General features: G+C 55.9%; 3 protein-coding genes across 3 annotated transcripts; 2 read left to right on the top strand and 1 right to left on the bottom strand.

Moving 5' to 3' along the window:
- The first annotated feature begins 2,341 nt into the window (after nt 1–2,341).
- Nucleotides 2,342–4,834, top strand: ATP6V1F (ATPase H+ transporting V1 subunit F). The gene is made up of 2 exons (XM_032869654.1): nt 2,342–2,573; nt 4,370–4,834. The coding sequence occupies exons 1-2, from the start codon at nt 2,416–2,418 to the stop codon at nt 4,569–4,571; spliced, it is 360 nt and encodes a 119-aa protein (XP_032725545.1). The 5' UTR covers nt 2,342–2,415; the 3' UTR covers nt 4,572–4,834.
- Nucleotides 4,835–4,946: 112 nt separating this feature from the next.
- On the top strand, nt 4,947–7,959 carry ATP6V1FNB (ATP6V1F neighbor). Its single transcript, XM_032869640.1, has 2 exons — nt 4,947–5,820; nt 7,445–7,959. Exons 1-2 carry the CDS (start codon nt 5,103–5,105, stop codon nt 7,552–7,554), a joined length of 828 nt encoding a protein of 275 aa, XP_032725531.1. The 5' UTR covers nt 4,947–5,102; the 3' UTR covers nt 7,555–7,959.
- LOC116874714 (collagen alpha-1(VII) chain-like) lies at nt 7,301–13,336 on the bottom strand. The gene is given in 10 exon segments (XM_032869627.1): nt 7,301–7,873; nt 7,957–8,081; nt 8,084–8,350; nt 8,444–9,592; nt 9,901–9,968; nt 11,555–11,658; nt 12,008–12,075; nt 12,815–12,976; nt 13,054–13,140; nt 13,208–13,336. Coding segments are annotated over 10 exon segments (2,259 nt in total). The 5' UTR covers nt 13,334–13,336; the 3' UTR covers nt 7,301–7,770.
- Between the last annotated feature and the right edge of the window lie 268 nt (nt 13,337–13,604).

Genomic DNA, 13,604 nt, shown 5'->3' with positions numbered 1-13,604 from the left:
ATCTAAAGGAATCTGCCCTCTCTGGTTCAGGGCCCTTCTGCAGCTCCTGCTGCTTCCAGGCTAACGTCTAGTCTTCCTAACAAGGCCTAAGTTCACACACCAGCTTCCCCCACCAGTTCACGCAAGAAGTCCTGAGTCAGCGCGTCCACTCCACACCACACCCTCCACTCCAACCCCACTTCACAGCTTCTAGCTTCCTGGGTAGCCATGCTGCAGTTTGGGTCTGTGCCTGGGAACACCCTTGCCTCTCCACCCTCTGCATCTTCCCGGCTCCCTCTCTGTCCCTCCTGGATCTGCCCCCCACCAACTGCCCCAGGACACATCTCTGCATCACTACACTGATCTGTGACTTCTTATTTACACACCCCTCCCCCAGCCTGAGCTCCCTGACTCTGGAAGGTCTAACACAGACAGGTGTAACACATGAATAAATGAGTAATTCAGTAGCCAGAGCAGGACAAAGAGGCATTTCACACAATTGACCCCCCAACTCTAGACCTGTCCCTGGACATTCAGTACATAGTGGTGAGTCAGGGAACAACACCCTCCTCACCTCTTTACTCAGTAGCCTATGTGCCTCTGGGCTCTTTTTAAAGTTTCTTCTTCCCTTCCCTACCTCCTCGCTCTGAATCCTGCTCCCATAAGACCCTCCAGGGCCTCTCTTGGGTTTGCCTCCCCATCTTGCAGGGAGCTCCTTGAGGAATGAGATCATATTTTATCAAGCTTGTGTCCTCAGCCTCCTCGTGGCCACATGTGATAAACGCTGGTTGAATGAATGAGTGTATGGTAAGTGTGCCCAGCTCTTTAACTGATAAAACCCCTGAAGGCAGGATCCATTCTCTTAAGTACCAATCACCTGTGACCACTGTGGACCAATTCTGTGCCAGGCACTAAACCAGGTGCTTCTACACACACCCCTCCTCATTCTCTACCCTCTCACTCCACTCACCCCAGGTGTGAGCGCTTTCCTGAATGGCCTCTTGGCCCGCTGCTCAGCATCACCTGCTTCCCACCTGTTTATAGACATCCAGCCCAGCTGCTCTTCCCCAACCAAAGCATGGCCCTGGGTGCTGAGCACTTATGGGCTCTAGTCACTTGAGCCCATAACCCTAACAGCCTTATCAAGGGGGTGAACATACTACTATCTGAAGAACTTGAGGCCTTGAGAAATTTGGGTGATAAATCCAAAATCATACTTCTAAGTAGCAAGGCCAAGATTCAAACCAGGTGTGCCCAAGCCCCAAGCCCATCATACAAATAACCACCAGCTGAGACCATCTGGGTGTCTCAAGCAGTCTAAACTCACAAACCACACGCTTAACACCAGGACTCCTGTTGGCTAAAATGGAGGAGGAAAGAGTGGCCCTTTCCCTTTCAGTCTGTATCTCACAGAGCTCACTCTCTCAGGGATGTTACTGCTATCCATCTAGTTGCAATGGCCAGAAGCCTGGGAGTCACTTGGGTCTCTGCTTCAATCCCCAAACACATCCAATCTGAAAACCAGTTTTGTCCATTCTGCTCTAAATAGCTCTTGACTCCATCTCCTCCTCCCCATTCTCACTATCACAACCGGAGTTCAGACCACCATTATCTTACTGCAATAGTATCCTTCCAGTCTTGCCTCTGCACACAGCACCGTGACAGCACTATCTTTAAAACATACATCTCACGACATCATTTTCCAGCGACTTCAGGATACTTTGTCCTCAGGATAACTTCATGATTCTTTACCTTTGCTTGAGGGCACTTATGCCCTCTAGTCACTAAGCCTTTGCATATGCTGTTCCTCTTGCCTAGGACGCCCTCTTGTTCTTATTTCTATCTCCTGAATCCTTCTGGCCATCTTCTTTGAGCACACCCTCAGCCCAGTGGGCTAGTTACCCCTTCAGTGGATGCTTCCAGGTCCTGCTCACGTTTTAGCAATTAACACAGTGCTTTGTAATTGCCTGTTCACTTGAATCCCTACCTCACTAGTCAGAGTCACAATTAACATGTTCAATCTTTTATCCACTAAACAAATATGTACTAGCTGTTAACTCTGTGCCATAGTTAAATACTTACATACAAGATACAGAGCTGGACATTACCCTGGAGAACAGAAACCTCACCTTCTCTTTCGGGCTCTAGATTTGTCTCAGCAGGAGGCTCAACAGGTTTATTGAACCAGCGACGGAATGCGCTTGCGTGAGACCGTGTTGCCGCGCGCACTTCTGGGAATCGTAGTCCCCAGGTTCGGGCCTCTCTTTATGGCGCAGGCGTATTCAGATTGAGACCGTTTTACTATTGATGCGCATGTCCCGGGAGGCGGAGTGGCGAACTGCGCATGTCTAAGGGTTGGATGTGCAGTCGAAAAGGCGGCGCACTGCGGAGGTGGGCCATCGGTGACTCCCGGCCGTCGGGGACCTGCCTGCGAGAATGGCGGGTAGGGGGAAGCTAATCGCGGTGATCGGAGACGAGGACACGGTGACTGGCTTCCTGCTGGGTGGCATAGGGGAGCTTAACAAGAACCGCCAGCCTAATTTCCTGGTGGTGGAGAAGGATACAACCATCAATGAGATCGAAGACACTTTCCGGTACGGTAGCCCGCGAGGCCTGAATGGGACCCTTTGCCTTGGGTGGGAGCGCGGAGAGTAGGCAGGGGCGGCGCGGGGACCCGGCGGCCGGGCTGCGCTGGGCTTCCAGACCCCGACGCCGAGGGTCAAGGAAGGTGGTCCGGCAGCCCTTCTGGAGGAGGCCTCTGTGTTCCAAGTTCCCTTTTGGGGCTTGGGGAAACCCGGGCTATGTCAAGTCCTCATCTTCACATGACTGTGTCAGGAAAGAAGGGGAACAGAGCTCGTGACGGGCGCCGCCCCAGGGTCCCGTCTCAGCTCCGCCCACGTTCGCCCCCAGCCTTGCTAGCACTCGGTTCTTGCAGATTGGCCTCTAAATGAACCATGCACTCATCGGGAACACCTAGGCAGTGGGGTCGGGGTCGGGGTCAGGGTCGGGGTTTTTTGTATTTTCACGTCCCTTAGAGGCTAACAACAATCCTGTAAGGTCGGGGTTATCGTTCTCCTTTACAAGTGGGAAAACTAAAGCTCAGGGAGGTTACCTACTAAAGTACGTACCATTTGGAAGAGAGGGAGAGGGGTTTGAACCCAGTCCCAACTCTCTTAAGCCAAGTCCACGCTTTGCTTGTACAGTTCCCTCACTCTTAGAATTTCCCATTGTCCTGAGCACAGCAAGCAGATACTAGGACAGTGTCCTATTTTCTGCTAAGATCTTGCATTTGAAGTTCTCATTTCTTGCCCTGGGACAAGAGTAATAGTTTCATAGTGTGAATGCAGGCATGCCCCTTAAACCAGGAAGTGAGACTTGAATTGAGAATGCCAGCCCCCTATGCTTTCTCACCCCTTCTCTAAGGCCCCTGTTGCCAAGTCTCAGGGACAAACCACGTTCACCTGTTTTTCCCTACACAGTCAGCGCTGAGATGCAGGCTCAAACTGGTTCTTGCTGCCTGGGGTATGAAAGGCCCTCAACTGGTCTGATCTCTAAGCATTCTGGCAAAGTGACCCAAGTTACCATGGGAGAAGGACAGATTTTACTCCAAGAACTTTCCATGCTTCTATCCAAAGGGACCCAGAGATCATCAGGTCTAACCAGCTGTAGTGCCTGGCACAGAGCAAGCACTCAGTAAAATTAGTTTTTAATATTTTAATTAACTAATGTATGGGTGATCACAAGGAAGGGAGATCCCAGTCTAGGCTCTCTCTCTGGGGAAAGTATGATTTTCCTCCTTTTGTCTGTATTCTTGGCTCACACCAAATTTCCCCTCTGATCCATCCACCAGCCTCATCAGCATAGACCTTACGGCCTTTAGTGGTCTCATCAGCCTCCTTAAAAAAAATTGTTTTCCTTTGAAAAGTTAAAGTATTCATGTGGTTTGCAAATTAATATTTAAAAGGTATACACATTGAAAAGTCTTATTCCCATCCCACCCCGTCTTTTTCCACTTCATTACCTCCTTTCTCTACCCCTGTAAACACTTAGTTGCTTATTTACCTTTTTCTGCTTTTTTTTCATGTACATATAGAGGGACAGACATGCATATTCTTACCCTCGTAGCATACAGAATATGCCAGCATGTGCCCTAATCTTCAGCACCAGTTCACGTGGAAGTCTTCCAAGCAGGGGAGGTAGAAGCCAACCCTGACAGCCAGGGCCCTTAGATTTTTTAATGAAGTTGATCCTGGTTAGAATGGAGAGAGTTTAGCTAGCAACCTTTGCCCTTGAACTCTGCGGTTTCTGGGTCAAACCCATTCCCCTCTACCGCCCAGCCTCACCACCTCCCAGTGGACTGCCTGGAATCCCCTCTCCTCTCTCTCAACAGACAGTTTCTAAACCGGGATGACATTGGCATTATCCTCATCAACCAGTACATCGCAGAGATGGTGCGGCATGCGCTCGACGCCCACCAGCGCTCCATTCCAGCTGTTCTGGAGATCCCGTCCAAGGAGCACCCCTACGATGCCGCCAAGGACTCCATCCTGCGCAGGGCCAGGGGCATGTTCACGGCCGAGGACCTGCGCTAGGGCCTTCCCCACAGCCAGGCAGCTTCTCCCCAGGCTTGCTGTCAGCCCTTCTCTAAGTTGTGAGCCCCAGCCCCCTGCCCCTTCCCATTCCACTAAGAGGCTAAGTGAGGGGCTTCCAGGTTGCTGGGGCTTTGCCATTAAAGTCAAGCCTGGTTAGGGAACAGGAAGCCTTGAGTGTTTTCTCTCCACTACCTCTTCCCTGTGCTGTTACACAGTGTCATTGTTGGTGTTAAATTAAAAAAGTAATGTTCTTGTTTCTCTCCAAACTGAGGCTGGGTGCTGCAAAGGACACGCATGGGATGAGGCCCTTGGGGGGATTAGATTGGCAGGGCTGGGAAGGGTTTGGCCAAAGATAGAGGCATAGCAAAGTTGGACCAGGAAGATTGTGCCAGGAGGTCATAACTCAAGGATAGGTCTTTTGAATCAACAGTGACTGCTCTGGTGGGGAGGAATGGGAGAAGGCTTGTGCCCAGGCCCTTGGCTCCCCGACTTCAGTCTCTCTTGGGCTAGGAAAGGACCTGACCCCAACAGATGGAAGCAGAAACACGGGAAACCCAGAAGCCTGTGGTATCAGACCGAGCCTGGGTCCTGCAAGAGGCTTGGAGATCAGGGGTCTTAGCCGATGGGCCCTGGCCTGAGGTTGCCTCTGGAGTGAGGCGTGTGAGGTCTGCTCCAGGCAGGGCGAGTAGAACCCTGGCCCTGTGTGAGGTGAGGCCTGGTTGCCAGGTGACTGCCTGTGGCGGCCCCTGCTGTCAGAATGACTATGCTTGCTATTGCTCGCCCCTCGGGGACAGACAGCCAGGTACCGCTCCTTCCCCTGCTACCATGTCGCGGCAGCTCAACATGGATACGCTGCGGCAGAACTTTTGGAAGGAGGAATATCTGCGGGAGAAGATGTTGCGCTGTGAATGGCACCGCAAGTATGGGACAATGGTGAAGGCCAAGCAGAAGGCTAAGGCTGCAGCGCGCCTACCCCTCAAACTGCCCACCCTGCACCCCAAAGCCCCACTTCCACCTCCACCGGCCCCCAAAGCGGTGCCAACCAAGGCCCCCAGCCCTGCGCTGGAGACCCCTACTATTCAGTCAGAAATGTACCCGGTCCCGCCCGCCACCCGGGCTCTGCTGTATGAAGGCATCTCCCACGACTTCCAGGGGCGCTATCGCTACCTCAACACCCGAAAACTGGACATGCCAGAGATGCGCTACTTCTTCCCCATCACCACCAGCTTCACGTATGGTTGGCAGCTGGGTGAGCCCCAACCTCTCCAAAATCATTCCCCTCGTGAACACGGAGCCCCTGCCCTGAGAGCCAGGCCATGCTGTCAGCACTCGGCACGCGAGACATGGTTGGGGGTGTCCATTCTGGGGGGGGGGGGTCCAGGCCGTGAACATAAGACAAAGGACCCATTAGAGAAGGTCCAGTTCCACGATGAGACTAGGGAATGATGGGGGAGATGGCAAGGGATGGGTGAGGCTTTAAGCTGGATTGTCCAGACAGGCCTCTCTGGGGACCTAACAGAAGTTAAGTGACACAAAGGAGGAAGTTGGATTTTATCCAAGTGGGAGATGAAGCCACAGAGTGTTTTAAGCCTGTGAATGGTACTGGTAGGGTACTAACTATTCTGTAAGTAACAGCCTTTCCTGAGAGTGAACTCTAGCAGCTGAGGTCTGCATCTGTTGGATCACCCTGGCAGGAGAGGACGATGGCTTGGGTGAGGGTGATTAGCAGTAGAGCTGAGGGACATTCAGGCTATGTTTCGGAGGAGTCATGAAGCCTGCTGATGGACTGAATGACAGAAGGGGAAAGGAGGCCATGGCAAAGCCTGGGTGTTGGGCCCAAGTGCCTGGACAAAGAAGATGGGGAGGAGCAGGGCTGGAGGGTGTGTGAAGACAGGTGGGCCCTGGCCGTGCTGGAAGGGCCAAAGAGGCGGCTGTGTACGGAGGTGTCTGGAGGGAGGTCAGAGCCGAAGATGCAAGTTTGGGGGTCATTAGGATGTAGGTGCTATTTAAAGCCTGAGGTTGGGTGGGCTTACCCGGGGAACTCCAGGAGCTGGAATGTGACATGAGAGACAGGGGGCACAGAGAGGGTTAGGGAGATGATGTTGGTGGGAAGGCTGTGCATCTGGACCGAGTCTGCTTTCTCGGTGAGGCTGAGAGTCAAGGTGGTCCACCTGGAGGAGAGGGGGGAGGCAGTAGTGTAGCTGGAGATGTGGAGTTAAATGGCACAGGAAAGGGAACATGCCCCCAAGCGTGGCAGGACTGCTGGGTGAGGCCATGTCCTTTGCTCTATGTGCTCCTGAATTGCAAGTGAGGCTGCTCAGTCATGGGTCGCCTTCCATGTGTGTCCATATGTGTCGTCTTTGTCGCCCCCTGCCCACCCGCGTGCTTGAGTGCCTGGGCGAAAAAGGTGGATGGCTGGGGATAAACACAGCTGATGTTTTGCCTAAAAATTTCCCCCACTTTCCTTAGGGTCCCAAAGGGGAGGGGAAAAGAGGAATTTTCCCACAAAAGCAGGAAGCATGTCCCAGGAGAGCAGGAGTTAGAAGGAAACCCTCTCACTCCCAGAGCCGTCTAGCTTTGTCTGTCCCCATGACCAGCAGTGCTGGTGTCCTGCCACCTGCTCTGTGGAGGAGCCTGAGGTGGGAAACAATGGCACGTGGCAGACTGGCCAGTTCGGCCATCCCTGCTGGTCTGGACCCCCAGCTGGTTCCGTTTGCCCACAGCCAGTGTTCCTCAAAAGTACCTTTTATTCCTTCACGCTTCCAAAGTGGATACAATACAGGCAGATTCCTAGGGCTTCGTAGGCAGGGCTCCCATGCTCTGCAAGTTCCCTTTCCCAGGCCCCATTCCTGGCCTCTGACATCTTTTCGCAGGCCCCCCACTGAAGCAAGAACTGGTCTCCTGTAAGATGTGCCGCATTGAATCGTTCTTCCGAAAGAATGGGGCCTTCTCGCTGCTTGACCCTCAGGACCTGGCTCTCTGATGGTGGCCAGGCAGTGGACTTAGCGAGGGAAGAAGAAATAACATGCCTCCTGGTGGGGCTGAAGCTGCTGTGTGTGTCCGTGTGTCTGGCCTCCCAGGCCCTGAGGCAAAGTTCTGGGCCTTTCTTGGAACCACCTCTGTTCTGCCTTTGCTGGCCTGCAGTTTGCTGGCTTGCTTTTTCCTTAATCCCCATCTCTTTCATCAACCATTTGAGGATTCAGCAACGACTCAAGGGGGCTGGGAAGGGTGGGCGCTCCTCTCCAGGCAAGGGCTCCTCAGCACCAGGAGGCCACAGTAGCTGCTGGAAGCTCTGGGTGTTCCTGGGTGAGAGCGACCTGTCATCCCAGAGGCCAGAAAAAGGGAACAACCCCCGCCCCATCAGCGTCCCTGGCCTCCCCCTCACCTGGCCCCTATGGCCCTCAGCCGCCAGGTCCTCTCCTGGAGCCCTCGCTGCAGCTGCTCCCGCAAGGCCCGTCGCTGCCCCACCTCGTCCTCCTGCGTCGGGGCCGAGCGCTGAGTCCCCGGGCGCCTGCTCTGCGGGCCCCCCCGAGGGAGCCAGCGGGAGGCAGCACCCGGCAGACGCGCCCCTCCCGCCGTAGGTCCGCATCGGTGCCGGTGCGAGACGGAAGGAACCCGGGAGGCGCCCTCACCCACTCCCGCCCGGGCAGGATCGCGGGGCCCCCGCCGTCTTCTCCCGGGAGTCTTGCCTGTGGCGGGAGCTGGGCGGGGCTGGGTGGGGGCCCCAGAGGGTGCACCCGGCAGTGGCGGTTCCAGACGAGCCGGAGGCGTTCCAAGACCTGCGGGAGGCGGCTGTCAGCGGCCACGCAGCCGCCCCTCGTGTTCCTCATGCCCCTCGTGCCCCAGGCTGGCCGGCGCGGTGCTATACGCACCCAGAGCCGCTGCTGCTCGCGGGCCTGTCGCTGCCGGCGCCTGGCCGCGCCGTGCAGCTCCAGCAGCCGCTGCAGGGCAGTCTCCTTGTGCGCCGCGCTCACGGCCGCCGACACCTTCTCCCGGCCCGGGAGCCTGGGCCACGCGGCTTTCGAGGCCCCGGGGGCTTCCGCGCCACCCCTTAGCTCCCCGACGGTGCCCAGAAGCCTAGCAGAACCGCCGGGCACCTGCTCCGCCGCGCCCGGGCTTCCTTCCAGGTCCTGAAACCCGTGTGGGTCACGCACCGGCCCTGGGCGCCCCGGGAGAGCCACGGGGTGCTGCTGCGGGCCTGAGCCCCTGATGCCTGGGGCCGCTAGCGCCTCGGCCCCTGGGCCTGGGAGCCTCGGCGGTGGAAGGGGAGGCCACGCCCCCTCCTGCGCGGCCCTGGGGTCTCCTGCGGCCGGCTTTGGGCCGTCAGTTTGGTCCTGAGTCAGCTGGGTGGTCGTTTCCCCGGAGCCAGGGCTCTTCCTCCCCACAGGCTGAGGCTTCTGTTCTCCTGGTGACCTGCAGAAATCCCTAGAAATTCCCAGGGAGCCGCCTTCCTCCGGGGGCAGTGTGGGCGCCTCTCCCTCGGCCACCCCCCAGGCTTGTGAGACTGGGCCTGGGGAAGCTGGAAAGGTCTTCACTTCCCGACCCTGAGTCTCCTTCTGCGGCTCCTGCAGGACCTCTTCTCTCTGGCACTCAGGGCTGTTGTGTCTTTGACCTTGAAGACACTCTCTCCTCTCACTCTGGGGAGCCTTCCCCCCAGGATACACGGAGGCTTCCTCCCTCAGAGCCTGAGTAGCCTCCCCACTCTGACCCTGGTGTATCTTCTCTCTCCGACTCAGAACTTCCTTGCCCTCCCCCCTGGGGGCCTCCCAACTCCGACCCCTGGGGCGCTCTTTCTGCTCTCTCTGCCTCTGAGGAATCTCAATCCTCAGCAGTTTCTGAAGTTCTGCCCTCTCCTGGCCCAGGCTCCAGTCCAGCCCCTCAAGGGGATCTTGGGGTTCTGACAGGCCCTGGGAGGGCAGGCCTGAGGGTCTTGGAGACACGAGCTTCCTCCCCCATAGGCTTGTGGATGGCCTTTGGGTTGTGGGTCGGGCTTGTCTTCTCTCTCCTCTCTGGGCCGTGTCCTGGGAAGGAAGAGCATTTGGGCCCAGGCTTGTGAGGGAATCCCCATGTCAGGGCCACTTTCCCCAAGTGACCCTGGAGACTTCAGAGGCTGTCCCAGTGGACCTCATTTCCATTACAGCCCTTGCCTGATTCCTGAACTTGTTAAGCCTACTGTATGTAGTGTAAACGGTGCTTCAGGGAGGGCCCCTTCTTCTACCAGCCTACAGGAGGTGGCATCACCTCCCCCCAGTAGCCTCCTCCAAGGCAGACCCCATCCCTGCTATCTCCAATCTGAGAGGGCCTTTGCCCAGAACATTTTGACTCTCACCTTGAACTCAGAGCTTCCTGGGTCCCCAAAGCTACTGCTGGTGGTGGGGTTCGGCTCTTGTAAGCCACCTGAGGGAGAAAGACCAATGTCAGGAACCCTCTGGTCATGTCCCAGCCCCTCACACACATTCCACCTGAACTGGAACCAAGAAGCCTAGGGAGTCCCCAGCACATAAGGGGAAGGGGATGCCCTGACGACTGATGTTTGAACTTAGCGCTGTTGCAGCTCATTGGTCCACCTTTCTTCAAATTCCCTGCCATGTGCCGGCTTGTTGGACTGGCCTGCCAACAGCCCACCACACCTTCCTCATCCTCCCAGCCAAGGCAGAGCACCTCAGAGGAACGTGAGCGGAACCTGCGCACCCTTGTCCTCAAAACCTCCACGGGATGCCCGGGGGTGGGGGTGGGGTGGGGGGAGGGTCTGTTGGCCAGGCTTGTCAGTGCCTTATAAGGGCACCCCACTTCCTCCTGGTGGGCCCATCTAGGCCCATCGAGAAACCCACTGTATGCACCTTACTTTGCTGTTATTAAGAAAAATCCTCTTTAGGTCTTTCTTGGTTGCTGACAGTAAAATCAAAAGAAACTCAAGAAATGAAATTTTAGGCTGAAGCCTGCCCTAAAAACTGCAAGTTTCATAATTAACAAAAGAACTCTAAAAATAAAGATAGGAAACGTCTCTGCTCCCGTGCAGCTGTGAAGGAAGGAGAGTCATTCTGCATCCCTAAAACTGTTAAAAGAACTTGATTTCTTAAGATCCTAAATGGAGAATGTTCACAAGAATATTTCATCTATGCAATGTGGATGTGTGAATATTCACAACAGTAACCAAATGGGTATGTTCTTTGTGAAAATGTCTTTCAAACAAAGGAGTCTGATAAGACTCCCAAGCCTTTAGAAACGATTGCCGCGAGCAGGGAACATAACCCCAATCCCTGTCCCCTCACAATTCTAATCTGTTGTCTTACTCGATAACTTATTTCTCTGGTTATAAAGTTGTAACTGATGCTTCTGTATTCCCAAGAGATCTTTGCCTTGGAAAAATCTCTGTCGATCAGAAAAACAAGCGTTGGCTCTTCGCTTTTTCTCTCACGTGCATGATGCGACAATGAGAGGCTTATGGCTCAACTAGGTTTATTTAACCAAAAATTTGAGAGTCTGTTTCATTCAAATTAATAGGCCCAGGGTTCACAGCATCTATCCCATGGGATTCTAATTGCTTGTTTATGGTTATACCCTCACTAAGCTGTGAGCCCCGCAGTGACAGGGACCAAATAATGAGGCCAATGAGGCCAACATGCTCTGTATGTTCCCAGTGCCCAGCGGGGAGGGGGAAGGGGTGGCAAACAGGTGACATGTGCTGCTGTTCCATCCCCTCCTCCCTGGGCCATTGCACACGGTCATTGCCAGCACTCCCTCCCCAGAGCCCCAGTTTAGCTTCAGAATCCTGGACCCAGTGCCTGAGACAGCTGGTACTGAACAGGTAGAACTGGGACATAAAATAAAACCTACTTCTTGTCCCCGGGTGCTCCTTGGCACCCAATAAGAAGTATGAGATGAAGAATGACTGAGAAGGGGACTGGAATCGGGGCACTTAGGATGAGGACTTCCCACCTCCTCCCCATCTTGTCTGGCCACCAGCCAGGGAGTCAGCGTACCCGGTGTAGGCTCTGCAGGCATGGGAGGTCTCTCCCACTGGGGGTCTCTGTCACTCCTAGCTTCGCCCAGATCCAGGGCCCACGATGGGTCTACTGCCTGCCCCCTGCAGGGGTCAGAGGCTGCCTCAGAATCACCCTTGTAGCCCATAGGCTCTGGAAAGGGGAGGCAGCCTGTCTGTCTCCCCACCCCAATGCCTGAGCCCAGTCCAGGGTGGTCTCTCCCAGCTCTGTACCCACCCCTGGGTCCCAGGAGCTGGAATTCGGGGGTCACCCTTTCCAGGGGCTGTGGGGTAACCCTACGGGTACAACTGAGTGAGAACCCCAAGAGGAATGTTGGGCATAAGGAAGAAGTGCTGGGCAGGACTGTGGAAAGAGATAGGAAAAAGGGTCCAGTGTTTGGCCCTTTTGTGTGGCAATACAAACTGGACAGATTTTCCTGGGAGAAAGACTCACCTGTCTGGAAGCTAGTGGGTCTGGCTCAGAGAGTCCCCAGCCTGAGGCAGTGGGCATAGCCTGGAAGTCTGGAAAGTTGGAGGGTGCCCCAATCCACAGGGGCTCATCCCCTGTGTGGTGGGCAGCCTTGAAGATGGCCCACGATCAGCCCTCCTCCTGGTGTCCGTGCCTATGTATGACCCTGCTCTCTTCCCCTCCTCGTGAGGAAACAGGTCACTCCCACCCATTCGAGCCTTCAGATGAGACTTCCGTTCTGGCCAACAATGCTGGCTGGGCCCTCCCTTAGCAGTCGTCCGCTAACAGCCCCGCTCGCTACAGTTGAGGATGCCTCAGCTCTCAGAGGGGGCTGCCAACCTGCCCCAAGAACCTCTGACCATTGGTGACTGAGACCCCAGGCCTCTGGGCCTCTGGCCTCAGGAGCCAATCCAGGCTTGCTTTCCTCCCATGCTGTAGCCATGTCTAAAGCCTTCGAGATGTCATCACACCACTGATTTGATCAAGATGGTCATTAATTGTGCAACAGTAACATCAGGCTGTAAGTAATGAGCAGGTCCTGGGCACTAGGCAACATGCAAAACCTTCATGTGGATGAGTTCACTGGAGCTCCCTCCGAGTAAGATCGATTATCTTCCCCATTTCGTAGCTGAAGGAACAGAGGCTTACATTCCCCAGGGAGCATGGGTACAGAGACAGAATCCAGGCCCATCTGTGTCTGAAACCCCTACTTCTCCCACCTCCTTCATGACCACCATCACCCTAATGTCACACTGACCGCCCCCCCTTGCCTCCAGCCAGGCCCCTGCTCACCTTGCTGGCCCACCGCTCAGGGCCTCCACCTGTCCCACCATGCGGCTTGCTGCGCTGGCTCCATACACACTGGGCCTGGCCCCTCAGACCACAGAACTGGGCCCAGGGGGGCCAGAATAGGCTCAGCCCTGCCCCAGTCAGCAGCTCCAAGTCCCACAGGAGCTGCAAAAAGATGGGGTGCCAGGGTGGGAAGGGGTGCCCACTCTGCCCTCTGCCACGCCCCTTGGCCAGCCCCCTACCTGCTCCTGGGCCCTCCGGCTCCACTCCATCTCCAGCAACACAGTGGGCAGCTCCAGTCCTGAGCGACAGGCCCGACTCTCTTGCACCTGGGGGGGACAAGATGGAGTCAGGCCTCCGCCTTGCCCTTCAGAGGCCATGCCCCACCTCCCTCACCTGCTGCAGGGCAGCCTGGAGCTGGCCCAGGGCCGCAGGGCGTCCAAAGAGGTGCTGGTACAGGGCTAAGGCCTGCCTGTGGCTGCAAGGGAGCCATGGGACCCCAGGTGCGGCTGTCTGCTCCATGGGGAGGGGGCACCAGAGCAGATGTCCCCTCCCTCCCTCCTCTCCTCTGCTGCAGGAGCTGGGAGAGGGGAGGGAAGCTGGGAGAGGGGAGGACAGGGAAAGAGGAGGAGACAAAGGCTCCCAAGCTCAGTAATGCAGGGGACCTGACATGTGAGCCGGGGCCTGGACCCCAGCCAAGTCTCAGGGAGCCTCGGCCTGCCTCTGACCTGGGGTTCTTGGCTGTAAGGGGCGGCAGGGCGGGGCAAGGCCTGTGCTGAGAGCATGCGTTGTA

The sequence above is a fragment of the Lontra canadensis genome, unplaced genomic scaffold (genome assembly GCF_010015895.1).
Source record: "Lontra canadensis isolate GAN:19392208 unplaced genomic scaffold, GSC_riverotter_1.0 scaffold2, whole genome shotgun sequence".
NCBI lineage: Eukaryota > Metazoa > Chordata > Mammalia > Carnivora > Mustelidae > Lontra > Lontra canadensis.
This window is presented reverse-complemented; position numbering and strand designations above follow the sequence as displayed.

Coding starts and splice junctions, on each gene's coding strand:
- ATP6V1F (XM_032869654.1), top strand. CDS start 2,416: ATGGCGGGTAGGGGGAAGCTAATCGCGGTGATCGGAGACGAGGACACG. Junction 2,574..4,369: donor GAGATCGAAGACACTTTCCG/GTACGGTAGCCC, acceptor CTCTCTCAACAG/ACAGTTTCTAAACCGGGATG.
- ATP6V1FNB (XM_032869640.1), top strand. CDS start 5,103: ATGGAAGCAGAAACACGGGAAACCCAGAAGCCTGTGGTATCAGACCGA. Junction 5,821..7,444: donor CACGTATGGTTGGCAGCTGG/GTGAGCCCCAAC, acceptor ATCTTTTCGCAG/GCCCCCCACTGAAGCAAGAA.